This window comes from Daphnia pulex, chromosome 4, assembly GCF_021134715.1.
Source record: "Daphnia pulex isolate KAP4 chromosome 4, ASM2113471v1".
Classification (NCBI taxonomy): Eukaryota; Metazoa; Arthropoda; class Branchiopoda; order Diplostraca; family Daphniidae; genus Daphnia; species Daphnia pulex.
The window spans coordinates 8,175,098-8,201,935 of NC_060020.1; the positions used below are offsets into that span (position 1 = coordinate 8,175,098).

General features: G+C 42.6%; 1 protein-coding gene across 1 annotated transcript; it reads left to right on the forward strand.

Moving 5' to 3' along the window:
- Positions 1-24,653: 24,653 nt before the first annotated feature.
- On the forward strand, positions 24,654-26,706 carry LOC124193225 (probable RNA-binding protein EIF1AD). Its single transcript, XM_046586943.1, has 3 exons — positions 24,654-26,125; positions 26,208-26,425; positions 26,496-26,706. The coding sequence occupies exons 1-3, from the start codon at positions 26,039-26,041 to the stop codon at positions 26,680-26,682; spliced, it is 492 nt and encodes a 163-aa protein (XP_046442899.1). The 5' UTR covers positions 24,654-26,038; the 3' UTR covers positions 26,683-26,706.
- The last annotated feature ends 132 nt before the right edge of the window (positions 26,707-26,838 follow it).

Sequence of the window (26,838 nt, forward strand, 5' to 3'; positions counted from 1 at the left end):
CAAACCGTCGAGATTTGAACACATGTGCACGCGGCGCGAAAGGTGCCGAAGGATCGCGTGCCGCGAATGGCGCAACTTCTGAAGCGCGACATAATACTCGTCTGCAGCCGTGCTCTCCTCGCTGCTGTGTGCCAGGGCTCTGCGCGAGGCGACAACGTAGTCGGTGCACTCCTCACAGAACGCGCTCACGGACTGAGTTGCCGCGAGGTATTTCTCGGGCCAACTTTCGCAGAGAACCGAAGCACGCCCACATGCATCGCAGTCACACTCACTCGGAGACGCAAGTCGAACAAGCAGGCTCGCGAGCCTCTCAACGCCGATCGTCGTCGCAAGAGAACTCACGTGCGCATGGAGCGCAACAAGTGTACCCGACGGCCTCCTTTTCTCGACACCATTCACCAACAGAGGACACACGCGGCGAAGAGACGTGCTCGTGGACTCCAAACAAGCGAGAGACGCTGCAGAAATAAGTCCAGGCGCAGGCACATGCGCAGAATCGTCACAGCGGCGCCGATAGCAGTCGAGCAACCATGAATAATGATAGACAAGGCAAACGAAATCAGTGATTGGCGGAGACGCGTAGAATGATCGCATCACAGATGAACAGCAATCGAGATACAAAACATAGATCAGGGAACTCACCGTTATATCGCACTGCAAACCATACGAAACATGCACACTGTCCTCGTGTATCCGTGTATCCTCGTGTATCCGTGTTGTCGTCATCGTCATTACTAGTATTGGAAAACAGAACGGGCTCGCTAGACTCACTAGACTCGCAACACAACGGAGGGCTCTTTGCCGAAAGATCGGAGGATATCGCACATGTACACGTAAATGCTCGGTGCACAAAACCTCGAGGGATGTAAAGAATTTCGTTTTGTTCCAAATGAAACGAATAGAATTCGCTACCAGAAGTACCAGTACCAGGAGAAGCAGTGCTGCTTGATGAACACAAAAATGATGAAGATGGCTTTAAACGAGTACCATACAACGCTGGAAAGCGCACATAGGATTCGGAAGATGACACGAGCCAGTGCTTTTGACCGCTAACTTGATAGACCCAAACATCATGGTCATCGTGATGGCTCTGAATACCTTGGGATCTGGCACTGTGATCGGTTCTCGGGGATTAGGATTCTTCGTCGCCACTTCGTCTGGGATAAGGTGTAAGATAAAGATTGGAAGATAAAAAAAAATCCCCGAGAACCGAGAAACAAATTGCTCTACTTTCTGTGATAGCGTTGGATCAAAACAGTCCGCATGGGGAAGAGAAAGAGAAAAACCATCTTCAGCGATAGCTTTCTTAATATTTTCTAACAAAGTTTCATGATTCTCCTCAATTGTAGAAGAATCTATCTTAATAATCTCCTCTGTTTCGATTTCATTTGGATGCGTTTTTTTCTTTTTGAAAGGCCTGCCAGCATTTGAATCGACATCGTCGATTGACGTGATAACTCCTCTTGTCCTTATTATTGAGTAATCCTCGTTCAGCTTCAGACCAGACTTGATCGAAATATTCTCGGAAAGTATGTAGTCAAATATATTCGACGACAAAGATAACGTTGGAATTATTTTCGATGTTCCGAAGAAGTTGCTAAAATGAGACATAGCATAGTGAATGGCTATAAAAATAATTGAGGGATCGAAAGATAAATACGATGTTGTTCAATATCTTCCAGAGAAAGCGAGTAGGGCTTCTCTGAGGTACAAATGATTTCAATAATTTGCTTAAACGAGTTCATCGAAGAGTTAGCTTTCATTCTCAATCGACAAGGATTTTTTTCAAAATAATCGGTGAAAAATTTGGGGGGAAGCTCAAGCAAATCGCAAATCGCAAATCAAATCACTCCTGACTTCAAGGCCGAAAATAAGAGATAGCGTTTCCAAGAAGCGGCTAACAGCTTGTAATTCTGAAGAGAAAATGCAATCTCTTAAAACTTCAAGAATTTCTTGTCTTGATTCGCGTAATAAGAAACAGCGAATTTTTTCCGAGGGAGGTGAAAAAAATTTTTTACTTAGAAACATCCCATGAGAAGAGCATAACCAAAGTAGGAAGTGAAGTAGTCTTATTATTAAAATTATACGACTACCTTTATTGTGGAAAGGCAGGATCAAACACCAAATATCGAAAATAAAATTGACAGAAGACTCAAAGACCAATTTAATGTAACCACCGGTGCATATACAATTGATAATAACAAAGTAAGACGCAGTGATCACGCATACAGGGTCGTCTGTTTGATCAGCACTCTCGTCGACCTGTACGGCTTGCTGATTGATAAAATATAACAACATTTGCTCCAGTTCTTTCACCATCAAGCATAGCCTCGATTGATGAAAATTATGGATCGATGTGATCTCAATAAGTTCAAGCATATCATCGTAATTTTCTCGGAGCGAACTCACCGGAAATGTGAAGAAAAATTCAAATAATTACATCCGTTGCCAGTGTTGATATCAATGAAAAAATTGATGAGAAATTTTCTTTGAAAAAAGATAGGTCTTGCGAAAGTTAGTTGTCTAAAACTTCATTCATGCCCATAGATCTTGAATTAACAAAACGGGATTATTGGTCCAAACTAGGTACGACCTCGTTCCGAAATTTTAGAAATCAAAGAAGAGAAAATGGAGCGCCATTACCAGACTCTGGCTGAGTGCCAAAACGTTTGGCAAGAAGTGTTGGCGGAACTACATACATGTGGCATGTGCACATTAAATAAGTTGAAGCTTTGTGGAAGCTTTGTAAGGGAATTTGATTTGAGCGCTCTTTATGTCAGCTGAGCCTTCTCTGGAAGATGGTACAAGCCAGGTGCGCTTTTCTTCGCTCTTTCTTACTTCTCAGAAAAGGACAGATCCAGATGATATAGCCACATTCTCTATCTCACCTGAGGCAAAAGCATATGCGGATCGAAGGCGTGTTTCGACTCGATACACAAGAGACACCCGAGCGATACCCGGATTTGAAAGCAATCCAACACCGCCAGGACTTATATACCGACAGTTTCTCCCCCTTCATCTTTTCATACCAATCGATCCCGCCAAACATCTCGGCAGACCCCGCCAAGTTCAAATCCATCGGTTTCTCCAGTTTTGCTGAACCGAACACTCAAACCTATCGAGTTTCAAAGAGAAGAAGTGCCTGAAAAATCGACGCTCAAATTTGAGTCACCCCTTTCAGCACAACTTAAGTCCAATATTTCTTTTACAGTCGCTGATGTTGAAGCTGCAGTTAACATGCGCTCTCTTGACCGAATATCGGCACACAAATTTGTCGGCGTTGATAAATTTCAACGGAATCGCAACCGTCACGAGGGCATCTTTGCTGACACGCATAAAATCAATATGAAGGGGCACATCTGTGACAGGGTGGTATTGCACATTGCGCGGAAGCACACGACCCTGCTTCCCGCCACACTCTAATTCAAGAATATGGTTTAAAAATTCAGGACGGCCAATTTCCTTCACAATATCTTTTAACGCGATGGAGATAGACTGCGGGGCGTCCTTACCCTCATAAATCACAGCTGGAACGCGGCCTTCCTTGCGAAGTCCCCGAACGTCTCTTTTTGGACCATTTCCCTTCCGTTCTTCAGCTTTTAAAGCCATCACCATTTTCGTCCAGCGCTCCTGAAAAAAAGTACTTTGCTAATATAGAGCTGAAAGATAAAGGCCTCTGACACAAAAGTCAAACCCCCAATGCTTGCTTCTTTCGGTGTTCATCCCATAGGAGACCCATTTGTTGAACCGCCAATGCCGGCACAGCAGCCACCCGCGTTTTTTTGTCTTTCCGGTCTTGGAATCCTTCCGTTCTGAGGGGTTTTCTGATTTTTGGACCCTACGGCAAATCCCATGATCACTTGAGGATGACTCATAAGAGATTATCGCGTTGGGGAAAAAAATAGGCCCAAGGGGGAGGAGCTTAGCCGTCCCCCTCTTGCTTTTCCAGCAGAGGCCGCGTAAGAAGAAAAAGACTTTCTTTGCATTTGAACTTTAGGGTTTTTCTTTGTGTTGGCTGAAATTAATCTTCTTGCTCTTGAAGAACGTGCCGCACAGGTTTTGTCTGTGTTGGAGGAAGGCAATTTAGAAGCTTTACCCTCTTTACTCGAGGATTTGCATGCCGGTGATACGGCCCAGTTGATCCAATATTTGCGCCCCAATTTGCGGGCGGATTTGATCCACGCTATTTTGCCTCATCTAGATCCTGAAGTTTTAGCATTCTTGGATGAAACGGTTCGCGATGAGGTGACGCGTCTGTTGAATCCCCAGGAGCTGGATGCAGCCGTTTCTGATCTCGAAAGTGACGATGCATTTTTGGTGATCGAAGATCTCGATGAAGACCAGCAAGAGCAAGTCTTAAGTTCCATCACGTCAGAGGAAAGACAAAGTCTCGAAAAAAGCCTCAGTTATCCTGAAGATAGCGCCGGTCGTCTGATGCAAAAAGAGATCGTGGCTCTGTCTAAAGAATGCACTGTTGTTCAAGCGATTCGTTATGTTGCCCGGAACAAGGCTCTTCCTGATGTGTTTTATGATTTAGTTGTGATTGATAGGGAAAACCATCCCCTTGGACTTATGCCGCTGTCTCGCCTCTTGAGTTCGTCTCAGAAGGCAACCCTCGAGGAAATTATGACCCAAGGGCTTCAGCCGATTCCTGTGGAGACAGACCAAGAGCGTGTGGCTTTGATGTTCAAACGGTACTCTCTGCTTTCTGCGCCTGTGGTGAACGAGGAGGGGTGTCTTTTAGGGATGGTCACCCTCGATGACGTCATGGACGTGATCGACGAAGAAGCGGAAGAAGACATTATGCATTTAGGGGGTATTGCTTCTTCAGACTTTTATTTTCCGATTTTTCCACAAGCTTTGCCCGACTTCAATGGTAAGTGGTGACCCTTCTGAATACCCTTTTGGCCTCTGCAGTGATTTCTCATTTTCAAATGGCCCTTGAGAAAAAAGTCGCACTCGCCGTCCTCATGCCAATTGTGGCAGCCATGGGAGGCAGTGCTGGAATGCAGGTTATTACAGTGACGGTGAGGGCCCTTGCCAATCAAGAGCTTAATCAATTGAATATGAAGCGAGCCGTCTTGAAGAAGGTGGCTGTTTCCCTTTTAAACGGATTCATTTGTGCCATTTTGGTGGGATCAATTTCCCTTTTATGGTACGGGGATTTCTCCCTCAGTCTGGTGTTGGGAATTGCCATGGTTTTTAACATGTTTTGGGCGGGATTTGCGGTGACTTTGCTTCCCATTTTGGTGGCACGCTTAGGCATGGATCCTGCCTTAAGTGCGGGGCCTCTTTTAAACACGACGACAGATATTTTTGGCTTTGCCATTTTCTTAGGGTTATCCGTTTGTTTATTTATTTAAAAAGATTTTTAGGTAGCACAAAAGCGGAGGTTTTAAGGGACTGATGTGTGGCATTATCGGAATCACAAGCCGAAACGAAGGGGTTGTTTTCCGCCTTCTGGAGGGTTTGCGGCGTTTGGAATATCGGGGCTATGATTCTGCGGGAATCGGTGTCACGGCAGGCGAAAAGCTAGAGCGGCGGCGCACGCAGGGAAAAGTCTCGGCCCTTGAAGATCTTCAATCCCCTCTTGAGGGCGCAACAGGCATTGGTCATACCCGTTGGGCGACCCATGGTGTTCCCAGTGAGCGTAATGCCCACCCTCAAGGAAATGAGCGGGTTTTAGTGGTGCACAATGGGATTCTTGAAAATTATCTCTCCCTTAAGACCCAGCTCATCGAAGAGGGTGTGTCTTTTGAGGGAGAAACCGACACAGAAGTCTTAGCGTTATGGATTGACAGGGCTTTGGGGGGGGGGGGGGATCTCGGAAATAGCAGACCTGCCTGAGGTTCTGTTTCCCCTTTTTCGTCAATTTAAAGGGGCTTTTGCGTGCGTTCTTTTGTTGGCGAAATTTCCAAACCTACTGGTCGCTTATAAACAGGGAAACACCCCCTTAGCTGTTGGCTAAGGGGGTGCATAATTGTCTGATGCTGATTTATGCCGGTGAAGATAAGCTGTACGTTCCTGTGGAAAACATAAACTTGATTTCACGGTGCGGCTCTCAGGAGGTTTCTGCAACGCTGGATCGTCTGGGGCTTTCTCAATGGCAGGTATGCAAGGCGCGTGTTAAGAATCTTTTAAAGGTGGTAGCGGAATACCTGATGAAGGTAGCGGCAGAGCGGGCTATGCAGCAGGGACCCCTCTTTGAAAACGCAAACCCCCATGCGTTTGAAGCTTTTTGCCGCCAGTTCCCTTATGTGGAAACGGATGATCAGCTACGGGCGATTCAAGAGACCCTTGAGGATTTGCAAGGCGACCGCCCTATGGATCGTTTGATTGGCGGTAATGTGGGCTTTGGAAAGACGGAAATCGCTTTAAGGGCGGCTTTTATCGCGGCGTCTGCAGGCTATCAAGTGGCTTTGATTGCCCCCACAACCCTATTAGTACGGCAACATTTTCAGACCTTTCAAAATCGATTTGCAGGAACTCCTTACCGTGTCGTCCAGTTGTCTCGGCTGGTGTCAGCGCGTGAAGCCTCTGAAGTCACGGAAGCCATGGCGTCAGGTCAAAGCCATATTGTGACCGCGACTCATGCTCTTTTGCGCAAAAATTTACATTTTCACAATTTAGGCTTGTTGGTTGTTGATGAAGAGCAGCATTTTGGGGTCGCCCAAAAGGAAAAGCTGAAAAAATTAAAAGCCAACGTCCACGTCTTAACCCTTCCGGCCACACCGATTCCCCGTACGTTGAAAATGGCCTTAAGCGGCCTGAGGGAGATGAGCCTGATCACAACGCCTCCTTTGTCACGGTTGGCGGTACAAACCTTTTTGTTGCCCTTTGATCCTATGGTGATTCGAGTGGCTATTTTGCGGGAATATCACCGGGGGTGACAAGTTTTCTACGTTTGTCCACGGGTGGAGTATCTCGAGAAATTGGCGTCTCAGTTGAAAGAATTGGTACCAGAGGTGCGTTTTGATGTGGCCCACTGTCAGATGTCTCCTGTCCAACTGGAAAAAGTGACTGAAGAAAGTGGAATTTTGAAACCGGTGCTTTTGATGTGCTTTTGAGTACGAACATTGTGACGATATTGCAACGGCCCATACCCTGATCGTCTAAAGGGCTGATTTGTTCGGTTTAGCTCAGCTTTATCAACTACGCGGTCAGGTGGGCCGGGGAAAAATTCAGGGGTATGCTTATCTCACAACACCTGAGAGTGGGGGGATTTCTGTGACGGCTCAAAGGCGCCTTGAGGTCATTCATTCTCTGGATTACCTGGGGGCTGGATTTGCGGTGGCGAGTCACGACGCGGACATTCGAGGTGCTGGAAACCTGGTGGGGGAAGAGCAATCGGGTCATATTCGAGAGGTGGGAGTTGAATTTTATCAACAGATGCTGCAAGAGACGGTCGAGACGCTGCGCCAAGAATCCAGAGAAGGGAAAGATCTCTCTCTCCGACCCTCTTGGACGCCCCTCATCCATTTTCCTGCCTCTTTACGATTTCCTGAAACCTATATTACGGATTTAAATTTGCGGCTAGGTCTGTATCGTCGCTTAAGTGATTTGCAAAAGGCGTCAGATGTTGAGGCCTTTGAAGCCGAGTTGATTGATCGTTTTGGACCCTTGCCTCAAGATGTCAAAAATCTTTTGCAAATTATGACTTAAAAGATTTTGTGCCAAAAGGCGTGGGTGGAGAAATTATACATGGGGGAAAAGAATGCGGTCTTGACGTTTTATCAAAACAACTTCCCCAACCCCCAGGGCCTTTTAGAGCATTTGTCTCAAACTTCTTTGCCTTGTCGCTTGAGTCATGATCACAAGCTACGTCTTTTGCAGGACACAACAAATTCTGAAGGATATCAAAAGCTCAAAATGTTTTTGGAAGAGCTGGGACAAAAGATTTCTTCCAGTTCTACAATTTTTGTGGCATAACAGTCTTATGTCATTTACTTCTTTTGCCTCTTATGTGGTTCCTTGTGAAGATCTAGACGTTCGTCTGGATCGGTGGTTCAGTCGTCATTTGCCGGGAATGTCCCAGGGCCTCTTCCAGAAAAGTTTACGCCAGAAAAAAATTCGTCTGAATACCATCAAGGCAATGACGAGTACACGTTTGAAAGCAGGCGATTGTCTTTCGGTTAATGCCTCTCTTCAAGGGCAGCCCTCTCTTTAACTCGTCCGCAACCTCTCGTCTCCCACGAAACCCTCAAGAGATCTCAAGAAATCGCTTCTTGGATTATGAGAGAAGAGGAAGGGCTTTTGATTTTGAACAAGCCTCAGGGGGTTGCGACTCGAGGGGGACAGGCCTTAAGACCTCTGTGGATGAGATCCTCAACCTTTGTTGAAGGAAAGAAATCAAAAAGCCTATTTAGTTCATCGTCTGGATAAAGCTACAAGTCGCCTTTTGCTTGTAGCTTTAACGCCGTCTGTGGCGACAGCCCTTGGGGCCCTATTCCAACAGCGCCAGATTCAAAAAACTTATTGGGCTGTTTGTGTGGGTGCCTTACCTCATAGGGAAGGAAAGCACGAAATGTGGATGGCTAAAAGGCCTGGACGTCAAGGCGAAAAGATGGAGGCAGTTTTTGCTGAAACTTCGGAGCCCTTGACGCTATCTGTACTTACCGTGATCTTGGACAAGAAGGAGAATTGTCTTTGTGGAGTTGCATCCCGAAACGGGGCGTACCCACCAGTTGCGCCTTCAAATGGCCACCTTGGGTTGCCCTTTTTTAGGAGACGGAAAATATGGGGGTAAAAAGGCTCATCTTTCGGGGCGATCAACGGTGCATCTTCACGCTCGTACGTTGAGGTTCACCCATCCCCAAACGCAAAAAAAAAATACCCTTTCCGCCCCTTTGCCTGGGCATTTTCAGGAAACGCTGGGGATGTTTTTTCCCAACCACCCCCCAGGCCCCCAGGGCTTTATACAGATTATTGGTGGCTAGAAAGGCTTGTGTTTCAACATCTACCAGAGAAAGGCGCGCGGAAAGAAGCTGATTTTCTGCACCCGCGACATCCAGATAGCTGCTGATTCGTTCTAGGTAGCGAACCTTTGCTAATTGAAGTGTCTTTGAAAGGCTCTCGACACTTTGTCGTTTGGCTTTTTCTTTCTCGGCTGTTTTTTGAGAATCGATGAGGGAATCTTCCACTTCTTGAAAGACTACCTGAACTGTTTGAGCATCTATATTTAATAAAACAGCAAGCTTTTGGGGGAGGAGCCTGTGTCTGTGTCAACACAGGCTCCTCCCCCAAAATGGAACATGCCCAAACATGCCCAAACAAATCACCACCAGATGTCGTCGCCGTGATTATGCAATCTTTGATGACGCAACAACCAGCATCACCACCAAATGTCTATAGCATCGCCGTGATGACGAAATCTTCAAGTAAGGTACTGACTGGGCAGATTTCCCACGATAAAATCTATTACGGGCAGATGATTAAGCTAAAGAAAAGCGAATAGTAAAACAGTCCGACTTTACGCTAGACAAAAGTTCCCCGGATTTGAACGGGGCTCAGGTTACTCGTAAGAAATAAGAGCCTGTTGATGGCGTGCTTTAGTGATGTTCACATTTTCTTCGATTCGCCCAGCGTTAAAGAGGGGGAGGGAAAAGCTTGCTGCATGTTGCTCCAAAAATGACCGTCTGTCGAACAAGCGTCTGAGTTCTATGGACCCTAATCCCAGAACACCGACGAGATTGACTTGTGGAAAATAGTCCGCCATAGCCACGCCAATTTCTGCGTTGTTGCTTTGATTAAGTTTTCGGCTTGACGAATATCGGGGCGTCGTTTCAAAAGAGTGGAAGGTAAAGAAGGCACTTTCCAGGCTAATTTTTTAAGGGATTTAAATGATCGGCCGCGTGGAATCGCTTAAGGATTGTGTCCCAGCAAAACGGAAAGGGCGTTTTCTTTTGGGGCGATATTTTTTTCGAAAAGAGGAATTTGCTCTGCTGCAAGGGCTGTTTCTGATTCTGCCTGCTTCAATTCAAGATCTGAGGATAAGCCAAACCGAAACCGATCCCGTATCAATTTTTCGTTTTGGATTCGATTGGCGTGAACCTCCCGCACAATTTGTAATTGATGATCAAGAGCCAAAAGACAGATATAAGACTGAGCCACATTAGTGACTAAGGAAAGAATCAGGTTTTGGCGATTTTCTTCTTGCGCCATCAGAGACGCAAAAGCGACTTTTCCTTGGCGACGGATCTTGCCCCAAAAGTCAATTTCATAAGAAAGAGATCCCGACATTTGGGACGCGTTGTAACTAAAGGAATTAGATTCATCCGAAGGAGCTGCTACTCCGGCTGTGGTTAGGGCGTTCTCCTTTAAGTAATAATGGGTTGCATTTCCTGACAGATCTATAGCGGGAAAAAGAGCACTTTTCTTGACGCCTAAAATGGCTCGGTGCTCTTCAATGCGGACAACAGCCATTTTCAAGTCTTGATTTTCACGAAGGGCTGTCTCAATCAGTTTATTCAGCTGAGGATCTTGAAGAAATTTCCACCATTCCAAAGAAGCATAAGCGCCCGCTTCCTTCAAAGAAACTCTCCATTGAGCGGGCGTCTCCACAACGGGAGGGACATAATCAGACCCTACCGCTCAAGCACTTAAAAGCATGAGAGCTCCTAAAGAAAATGTTCTCCAGATCATGGGGTGGAATCCTTATGGACCGAACGACGGAAAGAGAAATTTTTGATGAATTCACTCAAATGCTGAACTCTCTCATAAAAGAGCGGAATAAAAAAGATGGCCAAAAAAGTGGCGGCTACCATGCCTCCTAAAATACCTGTTCCAATGGAATGCCGGCTGGCAGCACCTGCGCCATGACTGAGAAAGAGGGGAAGGACTCCCAAAATAAAGGCAAGAGAGGTCATTAAGATGGGCCGGAAGCGGATTCGAGCGGCGTGGATCGTGGCCTCTATGATCGAAAGACTCTTTTCTCGCCCAAGAATCGCAAATTCCACAATCAAGATGGCATTTTTAGCACACAATCCGATGAGGGTGAGAAGGCCTATTTGAAAGTAGATATCATTTGAAAGGCCCCTTAGATTGACAGTAACTAAAGCGCCCAGCACACCAAAGGGAATCGACAAGAAGACAGAAAAGGGCAGGAGAATTTTTTCGTATTGAGCGGCCAAAATCAACACCACCATAATAAACCCCAAAATAAAAGCAAAAACCGATTTCGACCCAGATTTTTGGGCTTGGTAAACAGCACCTGTCCAGGAAAGGTTCATCTCAGAGGGTAAATTTTTGAGAGCCAGTTTTTCCAAAGCTCCCGACAATTGACCAAAGCTATACCCTGCTTTAGGAGCAGCATTCATATAGTCTGCTGCATAACCATTGAAGTGATCGATCATTTCTGGACCTGCTACTTGCTCAAAAGTACACAGGCTGCTGAGGGTGATCATGGCTTGGGTTGTCCGAGAGCACACATACAATTCTTTGAGACTCTTCGGATTTGAGCGGAATTCTTCCTCTCCCTGAATTTTGACTTTAAAGACGCGTCCTAACCAGTTAAAATCATTCACATAATAATACCTCAAAAAAGCATTTAAGGTCATAAAGATATCGTCCAAGGCAACACCCATGCTTTTAGCTTTTTCAATGTTAACGTTAGTGAAGTACTGAGGCACATTGCTTTTAAGGGTTGTCGACACTTGGGCTATTTCTGGAAGATTTTGTGCTTCTTGAAGAAATTTTTGAGTCGCTTCCTGGAGGGATTGAAGCACTTTTCCGCTCCGATCTTCGATATAAAATTCTGCGCCCGCCGTTTTTCCAAGCCCTGGAATGGGGGGGGGGATGAAAGACTAAAACAAGTCCTTCTTGAATCTCAGAAACTTTGGATAGAAGTTTTTTAAGATTGTTTTTGCATGTTCTTCTTCTGAGGGACGATCCTGCCAATCTTTCAATCGAATAAAGCAAGAGGCCGAGTTTGGCTTCAGCTGTCCCGTCAAGAAATCAAATCCGATCAGGCTGATGGTGTTCTCTACGCCTGGGATATCGCGTGCCATCCCTTCGAGCCTTTCCGTCACCTTGAAGGAGCGGTTGAGCGAGGAAGCCTCAGGTATTTTCACAAGAGCCACCAGGTATCCTTGATCTTCTTCAGGAACGAGGCTAGTCGGGGTGTTTTTAAAACAACCCCACCACCACAAAAATGAGTCCATCAAAATGCAAAAAAGCGATTAAAGACCGTTTGATTGTCAGGGCAACGGCACGACCATAGAGATGGACTGCTTTCTCAAAATAGGCATTGAAGGTTCGGAAAAACAGATTTGAAGGCTTGGATGTTGGCTTTAAGAGAAGAGCTGACAAAGCAGGGCTTAATGTTAAAGCCGTAAATCCTGAAATGATCATCGACATGGCAATGGTAATGGCAAATTGTTCATACAGTTTTCCCGTTAATCCGCCCAAAAAAGCAACAGGAATAAACACAGAACATAAAACGCACACAATGGCGATCATAGGGCTGTTGACTTTTCCATGGCCTTAATGGTGGCCTCGCGGGGGGGGGGGGTCAAAAGGGCCAAAGTATTGATGGAGTACCCCAAAAAGCTCATGCCAATAAAGGTTGCGATCGGGTCTCGGACGTTCCGGCCCTATACCATTCCGGCCCTACCATTCCGGCCCCAATTTGGAAAATCACAGGTAGGGCCGGAAGGGTGTCCTTTCCGGCCCCAAAGCGAAGTATGGAGGAAACGGCTTTCCTCCTGTCGGCCATTCTTTTGTTCGATGAGTAAAAGTAATACGAAATTTTGAAAAGGAAATATCCGATAGTTATCTGAAATGGGGAGGTAGAGACAGTAAATGAATCTATCATGGCCGACCATTTGCTTACCACTACTTTTTTTCTTCGCGGTGGAATAGTTGGGCGTTGCCTAACAGCATACACTTTCATCTCAACGGATGACTATTCGTACCGTATGTTTGTTTACAATAAATGTTGAATCCTTTGACACCTGTGAAACTGTGAAGAAATGATTTACAAGAATTGCGCACTTGGCACACAGGAAAACGGGAAACACTTTTCTGTTTAGGTCTGTGTTTAATGTTTTACAGCTGACATGGGGAAGTTACCTGAATCTGCTTATTGCAACTCATTTGTATTTTGGGAAATTTCTCATTTTAGATATTCGGATCGCCATGTACTCTGCTTATTGTGCAGTCATGGCAGCGTGTTCATATTTTGAATCATTTTGGTTTTGGAATTTACTATCGATGTCACTCCTTTCTAGCCTTTTAAGCAATAATATTCCTAAAAATTTGCTGACGTTATGACGTTAATTAACGAGGTGGATGCATTCACAGACCAGCAGTGGTTGCAACAACTCGAAGTGTTTTCACAGGCTAATTACTTTCAAAAGTTTTTTTTTTTTTTTTAATGAATCGCTAGTTTGAACACGGCCGTGATAGAAGTCAATATTGTCATGCCATTTGTTACCCGAACACTAATAGCGACCAGTTTATGAGCGGGATTTAAAAATGTCTAATCTAGTGTCTTGAATCTCTGGCAATTGTTGCTTATGCCTCGTTTGTTTTCAGCCTTTTACAACTTGGCTGGGTATTAAGTGATATACTGTAGTACCGCTCACTATTATCATTGGCACTATTGACTAGAACTCTTTCTTATTAAAAGGGTGGTTGAACCCCGTTGAAATCACACTTTCTGTGCAACATTATTGTTGGTAGAACCATTCTGCTCGCAATTTTTACACCTTTAGGTAACAAGAAAGTCGTTGGAATGAGTCTGATCGATTCTAGCAGCAACATGTGGATTTTTTGTTTTGTATTTGTTTTTGTATCTGTCAATTCGCCATTAAATGAATCAATGAAAATGATTCTGGACTAACAGCTACTAAACGTAAAGTGCCGAATGGCCTTCAAAGGCAAATTTCTAGTAAATATAAAGATGGGGCCGGAAGGGTTTTCAAAAATTGGGACCGGAGAGGACACCCTTCTGGCCCTAGCGTAAATTTTCCAAATTTGGGCCGGAATGGTAGGGCCGGAATGGTATAGGGCCGGAACGTCATAGGCCCGTTGCGATCAAAGAGACGGGAATGGCCACAATCGGAATCAGTGTTTCCCGCCAGTTCTGTAAAAACATGTACACAACAAAAAACACAAGAACAGTGGCTTCAAAAAGCGTTTTCACCACTTCGTGAATGGAAATATCCACGAAAACCGTTGTGTCGTGGGGAATGCTATATTTGATTCCTTGAGGGAATTGACGAGAAAGTTTTTTCATCTCCTTCTGAACTGCTTGAGCTACAGCAAGTTCGTTGGCTCCTGGTTATGCGTAAATCAGGGTCATCACTGCTTTAGCGCCGTCAAGACGCCCCATAAATTCGTATCCTTCTGCTCCTAGTTCGACGCGACCAATATCTTTAATGCGCACATTGGAAGGATTATCCGGGTTTGTTTGTAAAATAATATTTTCGAATTCTTCCGGGGTTTGAAAGCGCCCTTTCGACGTGATGTTGTAGGTCATATCGAGGGCCTCTGCTGAAGGAGACATATATGCCAATGCGTCCGGTAGAGTACTAGGCATTTTGCTCCTGAAGGGCTTGGGCAACATCTGTAGCTGTGAGACCAAGTTTGGTCATTTGATCGGGATTCAACCAAATGCGCATGGAATACTGTTTTGACCCAGCAATCGTCACATCTCCAACGCCTGGAACTCTTTTGAGACTTTCCACCACGTTGATCAAAACGAAGTTGGTTAAGTAAATCTCGTAAAATCGGCTGTCGGGGGATTCAAAAAAAATGACTTGAAGAGTGTTGGGGGATTTTTTACTGACGGAAAGGCCTGTTTTCATCACCTCGGATAGAAGAACTGCCAGATTAGCCCGCGTCAGGGTATTGACGACCACCATATCAGTGTTGGACCCTACATCAAAAGTGACGGTTGTTTCGCTGACACCGTTATTTTTGGAAACGGAAGACATGTAAATCATGTCCTCAACCCCATTTATTTTTGTCGCCAGAGGAACGGTCACGGTTTTTTCTGCAGCTTCAGCAATGGCTCCTGGATAGGTTCCGCTGACCACCACTGTCGGCGGCGCAATGTCTGGAAATTGAGAAACGGGCATGGTGTACATCAACCCAAGACCTGTCATGGTCAGGGTGATAAAGATCACCACTGAAAAAATAAGGCGATGAATAAAAAATTTCGAAAACATCTAAGTCTTCTCCTTAAAGGGAGAAGGGACCTGATTCTTTACAAAAGAGGTGACCTTAAGGGGACTGCCCTTTTGAAGTTTCATCACACCATCGACGACAATTTCTTCTCCTGCTGAGAGACCTTTTGTGACGAGAAAAAAATTGTCTCCCCAAGCTTTTCCCTCCACAATCCGCATGTCGGCTTTGTTATCAGGGGTTTTCACAAAAACAAATTGTCCTTTGGCTCCTTCAAATACTGAACGTCTTGGAACACAAAGAGCGTCAGGGATTTCCCCCCATTGAAGACGAACGCGCACAAATTGCCCCGCTTTCAATAGATTATTCGGATTAGGGAAATAGGCTTGAAGAGGAAACGTTCCTGTTTTGAGATCAATCAGCGGATCAAAAATATCAGACGACCGACGTAAGGATAAAGAGAGTCGTCCGTTAGGGAAATAAAGACTTTCGCCTCCGATGAAAGGGGGGTCCCTCAGCTTCAAAAGGACGGGGATCAATTTTAAAAAGAGGCTCTCCTTGGAAAACTCTTTTTCCCTCTGTGAAAAGTTGCTCCAACAGAATACCTTCCACGCGTGCACGGACTTCCACCATAAGGGAACCATCGGTTCCACCAGGAAAATCCATAAAGAAGTGGGCTGTCTGGGGTTCCTATTTTAATATTGACACCTCTGGGACAGAAAGAGGAGGTGATTTTTTTTCTTCATGACAGCCCGATAAGAGCGTCAAGCCTGTTACCAAAAGACCTGTAGTGAAAAAACAGGATCTCCGTTGGGGAGAATTGTTTAAGAATAGCCTATAAAAAAACAATATATTTCACTGAATTAATCCTACCCATAATCACTGAAAACAAAATACCTATGAAGATTACTGTAGGAGTTGTTTTGATATATTTAACTGAAACTTGTCTTGTTAGAGATGTCCTCTAAAGTGAAGTTTTTTCTTTAAAAAAATTAAATTAAAATTTTAAATCAATGGCTTGCGGGCTTTTTTTATCAGAATAAAAATAATGAATTTCTTAAATTTTTTCATAAAAATAATTCCAATTGTTTTGGTTTTTATTTTTTTCAGGATCATATGAAAAATTTGTTTTTATTTCTGGTTTTTGTGCAGTGTTTTAGGGAATGCTACCTTTTCTCCTTGGGTGTTTGCGGAAAAGGATTTTGTAGCTCAACCCCTTGTGATGGGGACAGAATTTGAAGAAATTCAAAAAGCTGAAAGATCTGTTATTGCCCAATCTTCCTTCAACACAATAGATCAATTGTCCAATTGCCTAATCGATCCCATCACTCAACAAATTGTGTGTGATGATATTTCCGATGAACAAGACAGCTTAAAAAATAAAAAAAAAAAATAGAGCAAAAAAAACCCTGAACGACAAGAAGGTCAAAGCTTAGAGAGCTCTCTTTTAGAGCCGCTCTCCTCATTGACTATTTTTAAATCAGAGGGTGGCCCAAAATTAATCTGTTATCAGGGTGAAAAGGGAGAACTTGAATGTTTGGGGGCGATCTAGGGAAGGAATCCCTCCTTAAATCCCAAGAGGGTGAAGAATTCTTGTGTCATTTTGAGAATGGAAAAACCCATTGTCTTCGAAGACAAAAATCTGATAACGAAACAGCTGCCCAAAAAACAACGGAAATATATAACTTGGGCTTTCAAGGAGCAGGACAACAAAAAATTACCCTTCCAGCCGCAACAGGGTCTGGCCTGTCTTCACCCTCAATGAACAGTACAACGCCTGCACCAATGGTTGCTCCAACACTTGCCCCAATGGTTGTTCCAAAACCAAGCTCCCAAAAATTTGTGCAGGCTTCACAACCGGCTGTGGAGACGGGTGGCGTTCCAATATCTCTTTCACCTCAAGAAAATCAGGCATCCACCACTCCGTCCGGGGCAAAAGGGCAAAAACCTTTAACACACAGATTTTCTGTTGGAAAGCATATCGTCCTTACCAAAGAGCCTTCCGGTGTTAATCAATGGATTTTCACTAGAGATGCAAAAAAAGATATAACATTTTCGAATTTTTTGAGAGATATCAGAAGAAGAGACCCCCATGAAAGTGGAAAAATTCATTTAAAGGTTTCTCCTGATTTTCCACAAGATCAAATAGAAAAAAACAAGTCAAAGAGTTGCAAAGGCATTTTATAATAGATTTAAGCAAAGGGGAGATCTTGTTGAAAAAACTCACACTTTCTTCACAGGAATTCCAAACAATGTCTTGGAAGATGCTGAGATTTATCTTGTGACCCCTAAGCAAGGTATCGCTAGTTTCCGGACCCATAATCAAGAGAATCCGGATCAAAAAGAACATGTTTTCACAACGGTGGAACTCAAATACAACAAAAAAAAAGTTTCAAGTGTGACGATTAAAGGGTATCTCTCTAATGCACAGGCAGCAGGAAACTTATTCCCTGGTGTTGCCGATGATATAGAAGGATTTTTTGCGTCTGGTGCACAAGAGAATGTCTCCGGCCCTAAAGAGCATCCTGTCATCAAATTTAAATCAGGGTATAATCCTGTGCAAAGATTGTTAAAAGGATACAATCCTGAGAAATTATTGCTTAAGAATTTAAGAGCAGATGCAAATAAAGAGCTTCTTAAATTCCAAAAAGAAGTCAAATCTGTAAAAATAGTGGACTCACCAGATTCTCAAAACAACGAGAAGATAGCTTATATCTATTTTTTAAGTTCGTCAGATGGTACCCAAATCGTACAAATTTAATTACTCGATTTAATTATTTAAGCCCTCAAAAATACAATTAAAATATCACTGCTTCGGGGGAGAAGCCGACGCCGCAAATTTTGAAGAAATTATAGCAAATGATGATCCTGAACAGGCTTTCGATGCCTTAGTCAAGGCTCGTGAGGCTCAAGCTCATAACACAGTCATAAACGCCAGCGATGAGGAAAGCACCATCAGCGATGGGGGAGAGGCTTCAGGAGAAGAATCAGAGGCAGAGGGAAAAGCAGAGCTGCAGGTAAAAGCAAAGAATCAGCATTCGGAAGAAGGTTCCACAGGATCAACAGAAAACATACCTAATAAATTTTTGAAAAAATTACAAAATTAAGCTCGCGAATTAGATCAGAAATTTAAAGAGCTAGGTCACCGAATTGTAGGGGCTTTCAAAAATAACAAAACCAAAGAAGAGACAAAATCTCAAACCTCTAAGACTTCTAAAGGAATGGCTCCAAATTCCTCAGTTAATCTTTTAGCTCAGGAACCAGAAATTTCCTCAACAGAATCAATTCCGCCAGCAGATGAAGCCGAATTCTCTGACGATTCAGACTCAGAGATCGAGGAGGGAGGAGCTCATGATGAATTGCAGTCGGAGGATTTTAAATCAGGAAATCAGACAGACGAATGCAAAATGCGCACGCGCTCTCTTCGATAAACTCTTTTCTTCTGATCTAGATTTTTCGTGACGTAATAATGCATAGAGGGTTTTTTATTAGACGAGGAGGTCGAGTCATTTATGCGTATTGGACTTGCTTTGTTATACCGTGGCCAACGCCCTTTTTTGGGGAGATATTAAATGCCGTGCTCGTTTTTGTCCCTCTCTCCGAGTTGGCGATGGAATCTAAGAACGGAAGACGGCCCACATTTTGTTAAAGGTTCTCTGTGCGCATTTTTTTGCGGAAAACTACGTTGCTAACCGACGTTTCAAGTTGAACTGCGTCGTTAGTTTCATTTTTTCTTCGTAATCGATCAAGTCCGCATGCAGTGGGAAGTCAATGAAAATAGGAGAAATATGTAGGTCGGCTACCGAGAATCACTTGAGTTACGTCTGTACCGTTGAATGGTACTGGTCAAAATTGATATTTGTTAAGACCATTATGTCCTAGTAATAAACTGACGAATAGAAGAGATACGAGTCTTATACCCGCAGGGTTAAGAGAGAACAAAATTGTTTCGATCAATTAATACGGATTCAAATCGTCTTACAAAAAATGCTAAGCGTACTTTACTTTCAGATTCTCAATTTGAAAAAAAAAAGTGAACATGTTAGAACTGGCTATTGAGCACATCAACGTTTAAAATAAATTTCATTTGTTTAATAGCTAACCATAACTTGCTTTCTTAACGAAAACTACGTTTGCTATCTGTTATTTAGATCATATAAGTTCTTATATTGCCATCAATTATTTAAAGTGATATCATCATGCAACCATGTGCATTTCTATCCTCAACTTCAGGTGCAGAAAACAAGAGATAAGATGTGAACATTGAAGCTGCAATTTTCTAATGTTCCATCAAAATTTTCTGTTTGTGTTTTCTTGTTTGTACTGAAGGATGTATGAAAATAACTAAATTAATCTTGTAACAAATAATCAGTTACGAGTCGAAACTATGTGGTAAAAATGCGTAACGTAAACCGTAATTTACATCTGAATGTCGCACTTGATATGGGTTATTCGAACATGACACGTCACGCAAGTAACACTTCAATACTGCCCATTTTTTAATTATTCATTTTCATTCGAATTATTAATTACCATAAGTTGTGGTGCAATACTCTGGAACCTTGGTGTAGTAAGGTGTTGCGTATGTTGACGTTGTTGTGTAGCAAGTTGGCTACGTGGTCCAGTATTCTTTCGCTGCTGTCGTGAATCCACCATACCCAGGAGTCACCGGTACACTGGTGGTAAACCCAGCCAAGAATAGCAAAGAATAGCTTATTTATTTAATAAATAAGTGTCGACCCATAAACAATACAACACCCCATAAACAATACACCAGCATACGACCAACATACGACGCCATAGTTAACTGGACCATTAATCAATGTAAGCATTGATTTTGAATAATAACTAGCATTAATAAATATAAAAAATAGTAGGATCGATCGACGAACTTTATTTCCACCGAGAAAAATAATTTTCTTATTCTCTTTTTTATTTTCTCTTTTAGATTTGAGATAGCCAACAAACATCCCAGCAACTCGGCAGCACTTGCAAGCTAAATCATTGTCAACAGCAACAACAAGAGGAAGGACAACAATATGGCCGAAGCTGTGGTCAACGAGTTAGTAGGGGCCAAAGAAATCAATAACATGGTAAATAAATTTAACCTTTTTTTCTTAAAGGTTTTAATCCACTTTCGCATTAAATCAAATTTAGGTATGTTGTTATATTAAGAATGATGATGGAAAGTGCTGCGACGTGAAATTTCCAAAAGGACTAGAGGGGAAAGGTGAAATGAAGGAGCACCGACTAGCAGTCCATAAATTGTAACGGATCCGATATCCTTTAACGCCTTTCAATAAAAAAAATTTTTTCACAGATTTCAATGCCCATTGACATCGAATGATTGGTGTTGTACAACAAGCAAGTATAAATGGAATATGAAAAGGCACCTAATCGACGTTCATGGAGAAACTGAGCCCGAGACTGAGACACAGCATAAGCCAAAGCCTAAGCCTAAGGGAAGGAAGGCACTTGGCGATGTGCCCTTAGAAAGGCGGCCGATAGCAACACGAAAAAAAACCTTGAGTAACAGACTAAGGAGAAAGAAAGAGCAGTAAACACTTTGTCGGACGAAACGGATCCATCAAAGAGTAAAACTAGGTAATTTATTAAGCCTTTTCTTTGTTGTTGTTAATAATAATGTATTTTCCTATTTGCATTTCAAGTGCCACTCAAATATCACTGCTCGGCGCTTACGAGTCCGGCACTTAGCTGTTGCTACCCTAAAAGGGGCTAAACCGGAAGGGGATGAGGTAATCAATTTTACCTTTTGGCGTAAAATAAATAATAAGAAATTTCAAATTTAGGTAGTATGTGGGATTCTGCAAGAAGGGAGAAATTTCCAAGTAAAATTCGAGAACGGGCTCGCGGGAAAGGAGAAAATGAGGATCCACAGATGCGCTGCTAAACAGACAATCCTGAAAACGACAACACTTCTCAGGGATAGGAGTGTCCCTACCATTAAGCTCTTAAACCATGCTTTCATTATCAATTAATCATGCCATCTCTTAAAATGTTGTATTTTTTCAACTAGATATCAATGTACCTCATCTATTGAGTGGAGCTTTAAAAACTATTCGTCCTATTCAAACACCCGTGCTCATTTCCTGAGGAAGCATTTGGAAGAAAATGAATCCACTGAAGATCCTGATATGGATAGAACCGCACTGGAAGGCGTGAGTGACAAAAAGGCGGCCAGGAAAAACGTCTTGGTCACCGAAGCCCTCAAAGGTGAAATTAGGTAATAGGTAAATAGGTTCGACATATTTTTTGACAGCAGTATGGTAGTACGTAGGATTCTGAAAGTAGGGGAAAATTACAGGGTGAGATTTGAGATTGGGGCTTCCGGAAAGGATAAAATGAGGATCCACCGAGTGGATGAACATAAGAGGTAAATCCGTTAACGGTCTGTACTTACATCATTTTATGACAAACAAATTTTTTTTTGTCACTATTCACAATATCAGTAAATATTCTGTTTTTACATGTAGATTTGTATCATTCCACATTTTTCTGTTTGTTAATTTCCCAGCTTAGCATAACTGAATATTAATGTTTAAATTGTTTAAATGTCTAGTGAATTATGACGTTGTTCTTCAAAGACGACCCTGAAACTTTGGAGAAGAGGAATCTACTTTGCGATGTGGCTCTTAAAAAGGCGGTCGTCAAAAACACCATTAATCATTAATCATCAATAAAAGAATTTTGTCGTGGAATGTCCCCGACAATGCTGCGTTTCATAAGTCTAAGAGTAGTTTCGACTTATGAAACGCAGCATTGGAATCTCTTTCCTCAAAATCTCCTCTCGGATAGACGATAGAGAGCGAGAGACATCGACCTGTCGATGGGAGAGCGGGAGTGTTTTGCCCTGTTTCTAGAAGAAATTGGGGGGGGGGGGGGGGGGGGGGTGAGAGAAGGCAGCTAAGAAATGAGGGGTTGCAGCATTGCCACATAAATTTTGGGAGAGAAATGAATATTTAGTCGTTTTATCTGGCAACGCAGCGTGAAGAAGCAGGTGCGGGAATGATGTATTTTCAAAGATTATGGAGTAAGAACAAAGGAATAAGCTCGCTCTACTCCTTTGTTTAGTACGCGCTTACACTGTTCTTGTTTACAATTGTTCTTACTCCATGATCTTTGAAAATACATGATACTTGAAAATACAGCCCGAAAAACGCCTAAATAAAACAGACCCCCGAAGAGCCCTATAGCATGGTCTACTTAATGGTTAAGGCCTGTAAACTTGGATGTTGCCATATGTCGGCGAGAGAAGCTGCAAAATTCCCTATCCTTCTCCCGGGCAAGAGCCAATCAGACGAAAAATTGAGGGTTAAACTTCGTCATCTGGCGTTCTATACTGCTATCTGGTTAGAATGTAGCTGGTAACTAGATATACAAATTTTTTTTACGCTCAGCATTCAGCAATGGTAGCCGTGAGGTTAGCGAAGTCTGCCACCATGCCATGGTACGGCGTTCAATTTTCGATCGGGAGGAAAATCTATTAATTTGCAGTTTAAAACAAAGGTTGCGTTTCACGGAGTAATTGAATAGACAAATTTTGCGGGAATTATGAACATGTAGTTTTACCCTATTTAGTCGTTTTCCTCAACAACTGCTGATGAACTAAGTAATAAAAACGCATTTCGTGGCATCTAACAACTTGTTATTACGCCTTCATCACTTTACAACGAGATTTACATCTTAAAACGCCAGATGTAGGGTGAAGTTCAACCCTAATTTTTTCTTGTGATTGGCTATCACAGGAGCAGGGCTAGGGAATTTGGCCACGCCTCTCGCCTTCATGGCAGTGGATAGAAGTCTACAGGCCTTAACCATTTATTAGGCCATGCCTATAGATACCCAGCCGCCGCCGCATACAAATTGCGTTTGGTTATGTATGCGGCGACAGCTGAGTGAACTATTGCGGAATCGGCAATATTTAAATCTGAATAACTTAATAAAGATAATACATACTGTAATTGCAATTGTATTTTACAGTCTGAAACTTATCTTAACTATTTTTTTAGAAAAATAGAAAAAATTCAGGAAAAATACATAGCTAGAAACAATGAATTTACGAAGGGACTGACCATAAGGTACCTTGTAAACAGCTTTTCCTGACTTGACGAAATTTTCAGCATAGTCCTTCACGATCACGACACTAAAACTTGGCAATATGATGAAAAAAGGATAAGGAACATTTTTTAGCTTTAAAAATAATTTATTTACGTAAATTCATTAGATTATTCTGATTTTTCCAAGGTTTACATTTTCTTTAGCATTTTTTTACAGTAAATATTAATATTTTTTCGGAGGGTTTTTACTACAATTAAAAATTAATACAAAGAATAAAGTTCGCATGAAGAGGTTCGTGATGCAGTTTGTTCCCGGTAACCCCCCTTTTTGTATATCTTGAGTCTTGACTCCACTAAAATGGCTAATGATAAAAGCTCTAATCCGCATGAATTCAAACCTTTTCTATTATGCGCGCACAATTTTTTCGGCGTTGCCAAAAATTAAAAATTTTATACCTTATTATTTTCCAGTTTCAACTCTTTGAGCAGAGCCAGAGCTATAGACAGAGCCATTTACTATGGTTACGGCTCTCAACGTTAATGGCTTCCATAAGCTTTTGGCGTCGTCTTGAATTCCTATCAAGTTTTACTGCCACCTGGTGGGTGTGTAACAACACTACGTGCCAGGCGCTACCTTACTACCATTTGCAATTTCTAAGTTCTAACAATGGAGCAGTTGGACATCCTGCGTTGCCAGGTCTGGAAATCTGATTTGTGTCCAAAAGGGCCAATCAGCGTACAGCCTCTTTAAAACGCTGTACGCTGATTGGCCCTTATTGGACACAAATGAGATTTCCAGACGATGTCCAACTGCTCCATACCGTTTTGGGAGACTATTGCTTTACTGCTTAGCAGTCTTGCAACGAGCGGCTCAAAGTTTGTGCGGCGCACCTCCCAAGCTCAAACTTTTGAGCGGCGCACAGCTCAACTAAGTTTGAGCTTGGGAGGTGCGCCGCACAAAAAAGTTTGAGCTGTGAACGCTCAACATCCGCTCAAACGATATCAGCCAATCAGCGCGACCATGCCTCTGATTGCCTCTCCCCCTCTCTCACCGTGCTGCCTTCAACCCTCTTTTGCCCTAAGGGTCTAATGGGGGAACACGAAAAGGGGGATTTGGATGAAGGTCACTTCTTCCACCAAAAATGGAGGGGGGTGCGTTATAAAGTGGGGGGGAGTTTATTTCAACTATGAAGAGAGATTACTTGGGGAAATAATAATTTTAAAAATAAATTAAAAAGACTATGAGAATCAGCGTAAAAAACTGATTTGAATCATATTGATTTCCACCTGATCTCTTATTATATACAAAGACACTATTCTGTCATTTCACCAAGAGGTGTAATTTTTACCGCTAGATGTCATGGCGAAATGAGCGGTTCAATGAGCGTAAAACCTTGTGCGCCGCACCTCCCAAACTAGTTTGAGGGGTGCGGGCGCACAGCTTAAACTAGTTTGGGAGGTGCGGCGCACAGCTCAAAAAGTTTGAGCGAACGGCAAGACTGTGCTTAGTCTTTATAGGTTTGGCTTGCTGTCTTAATTGGTTTCCTCTCAATATTTTGCAAGCTAATTAAATTTAGGTAAAATTACAAAAAAAATGATTTGGCCTTCTCTAGGATGGCACCTACAATCTTTGTCTCCGGACCATGCCGCTCTAACCACTAAGTTAAGTCCTATTGAAGTCGAATGCATTTTGTTACAATCATTTCGTAAGATTTTGATGATTTCGCCGTATGTGTAATAAGTGGAGACTATCGCCGCTAGTGGCGGGACCACTTGATAGGAATTCGAGGGGGCGGAACTGAGTTTGAAGGACGCATGTCCGTAGAGGACCCATCAAGACAACGCCATCTCCGAGAGAATCTTCCGCCATAAGAGACGCGTCGCGTACCCATAAGTAATGGCTCTGCTATAGACTCCTGATCTCTTCACGGCTGTGTTGGCTTCCCCATCCCGGTTTTAGGGTAAATGAAAGCCGATTTTCAGAGATTTTAGGGCGTAGCCTGTCAGAATTGTGAAGTGGAAACGTTAAAAAGAGCCATCTAGGCTCTCAAAAGTAGCTGAACGTAGTAGCTGACACACTCACTAGAGGCGCTTTAGGAGCTTTAGGCGCTTCCGAGCTATGGAGCGGGACATACAGACATACAAAGTGACATGGTTTTTATTTTTCTGCGTATGCGATTATTAGCTTCGCCCTTCGGGCTCGCAAAAATATTTAAAAATATGTGTTGACAATTCAATCTTCAAAGTTCGAAATTCAGGAATGTCAAAACTCAAAACTACATATGCTATGTACCGTGTGATGTGGAAGCATTGAAGGGTGCCTTACCTGTCTCATCACTTCATCAGTAGGAAAAGAAACAAGTAAAGATAATTTAACACTTGGTTTTAGATTTAATGAGGGAAATAAATGTATTAACGATTAGGAAGTCCCAGAAGAGCCACGAGAGGCGCTTAAATTCTTGCTCTTTTTGCACCACTTGACTGTAGATACTAGATAGTCCGGACGAGGATTTTCAGTTTTCGCATGGCAGTTCATTTAAAACAAGGATTAACTTATTCGTGATGTTTAGTTGTACGTTTATCTTTGGATTTCTTGGTCATTGGTCGCAGTTTATGCTTTATGGTCAACAGTTAAAAAAATTATGCATTGGTCGTAAAAATCGCGCAGCATCCGGCAATGCCAGCCAGAATCTGTCAAACTTGCGTCTTCTGCTACAATGCTGTCATTTGTGCGCGTTTGTGTTCTGCAGTTTCTGCTACTTTACGTACACGTGTTTTCGATTCTCGTCTCTTCAGAGAATAGTAAGAAAAATCAGAAATAAACATTTTTCCGGATGTCCAAAGCTACAAAAAGAAAGCATGTCACAAAGGAGGTATTGGATGATTATGTGCTCCCAGAAGATAATCAGAAAATAGTTAAGGTATGTATATTAAGAAATTTTTGACTTTTTTATATTTTTTAAATTTTACTAAAAACATATTTTATTATTACATTACCTCTAGATATTAGGAGGAAAAGGAAATAATTTGCATGAAATAGAAACTTCTGTAGGTGAAAAATATTTAGTTTCTATGCCAACAAAATTTAGGAAAAATGTGTGGATTAAGCGAGGTGATTTTGTCTTGATTCAGCCCATTGAAGAAGGAGAAAAAGTAAAGGCAGAAATTGTTGCCATTCTGTATGCAGAGCAAATCAAGTACATTCAGAGTCAGGGGAAATGGTAAGTCAAACAGTCCATGCATTATCCATGTTTATTTGCTGAAGCATTTAAATCTCAAATGTAACTTTAGGCCCAAGGAATTTGTCCCATTAGCTTCAACAGAAGTTTGTGCAGACATTAGTTCTGATGATGATGATAGTTCTTCAGGAAGTGATGATTTGTTTGTAAATACAAACAGACCTCAGTGTGTATATGAATCAACAGACAGTAGTGAAAATGAAGTATCTGATTCTGGTGCCAACAAAGATGACGATTAAAAATAAACTAAATGTTTTAATATGCTTTCCCTTGTTATAACTTGCTACAAAACTCTGTACCACTGGGCACTCATGACTTGTTATATGGAATTATTTGGCCATGTGTTTCTGGACAAAAAATACAATTCTAATGATGTGTGAGGAGGAGTAAGAGTT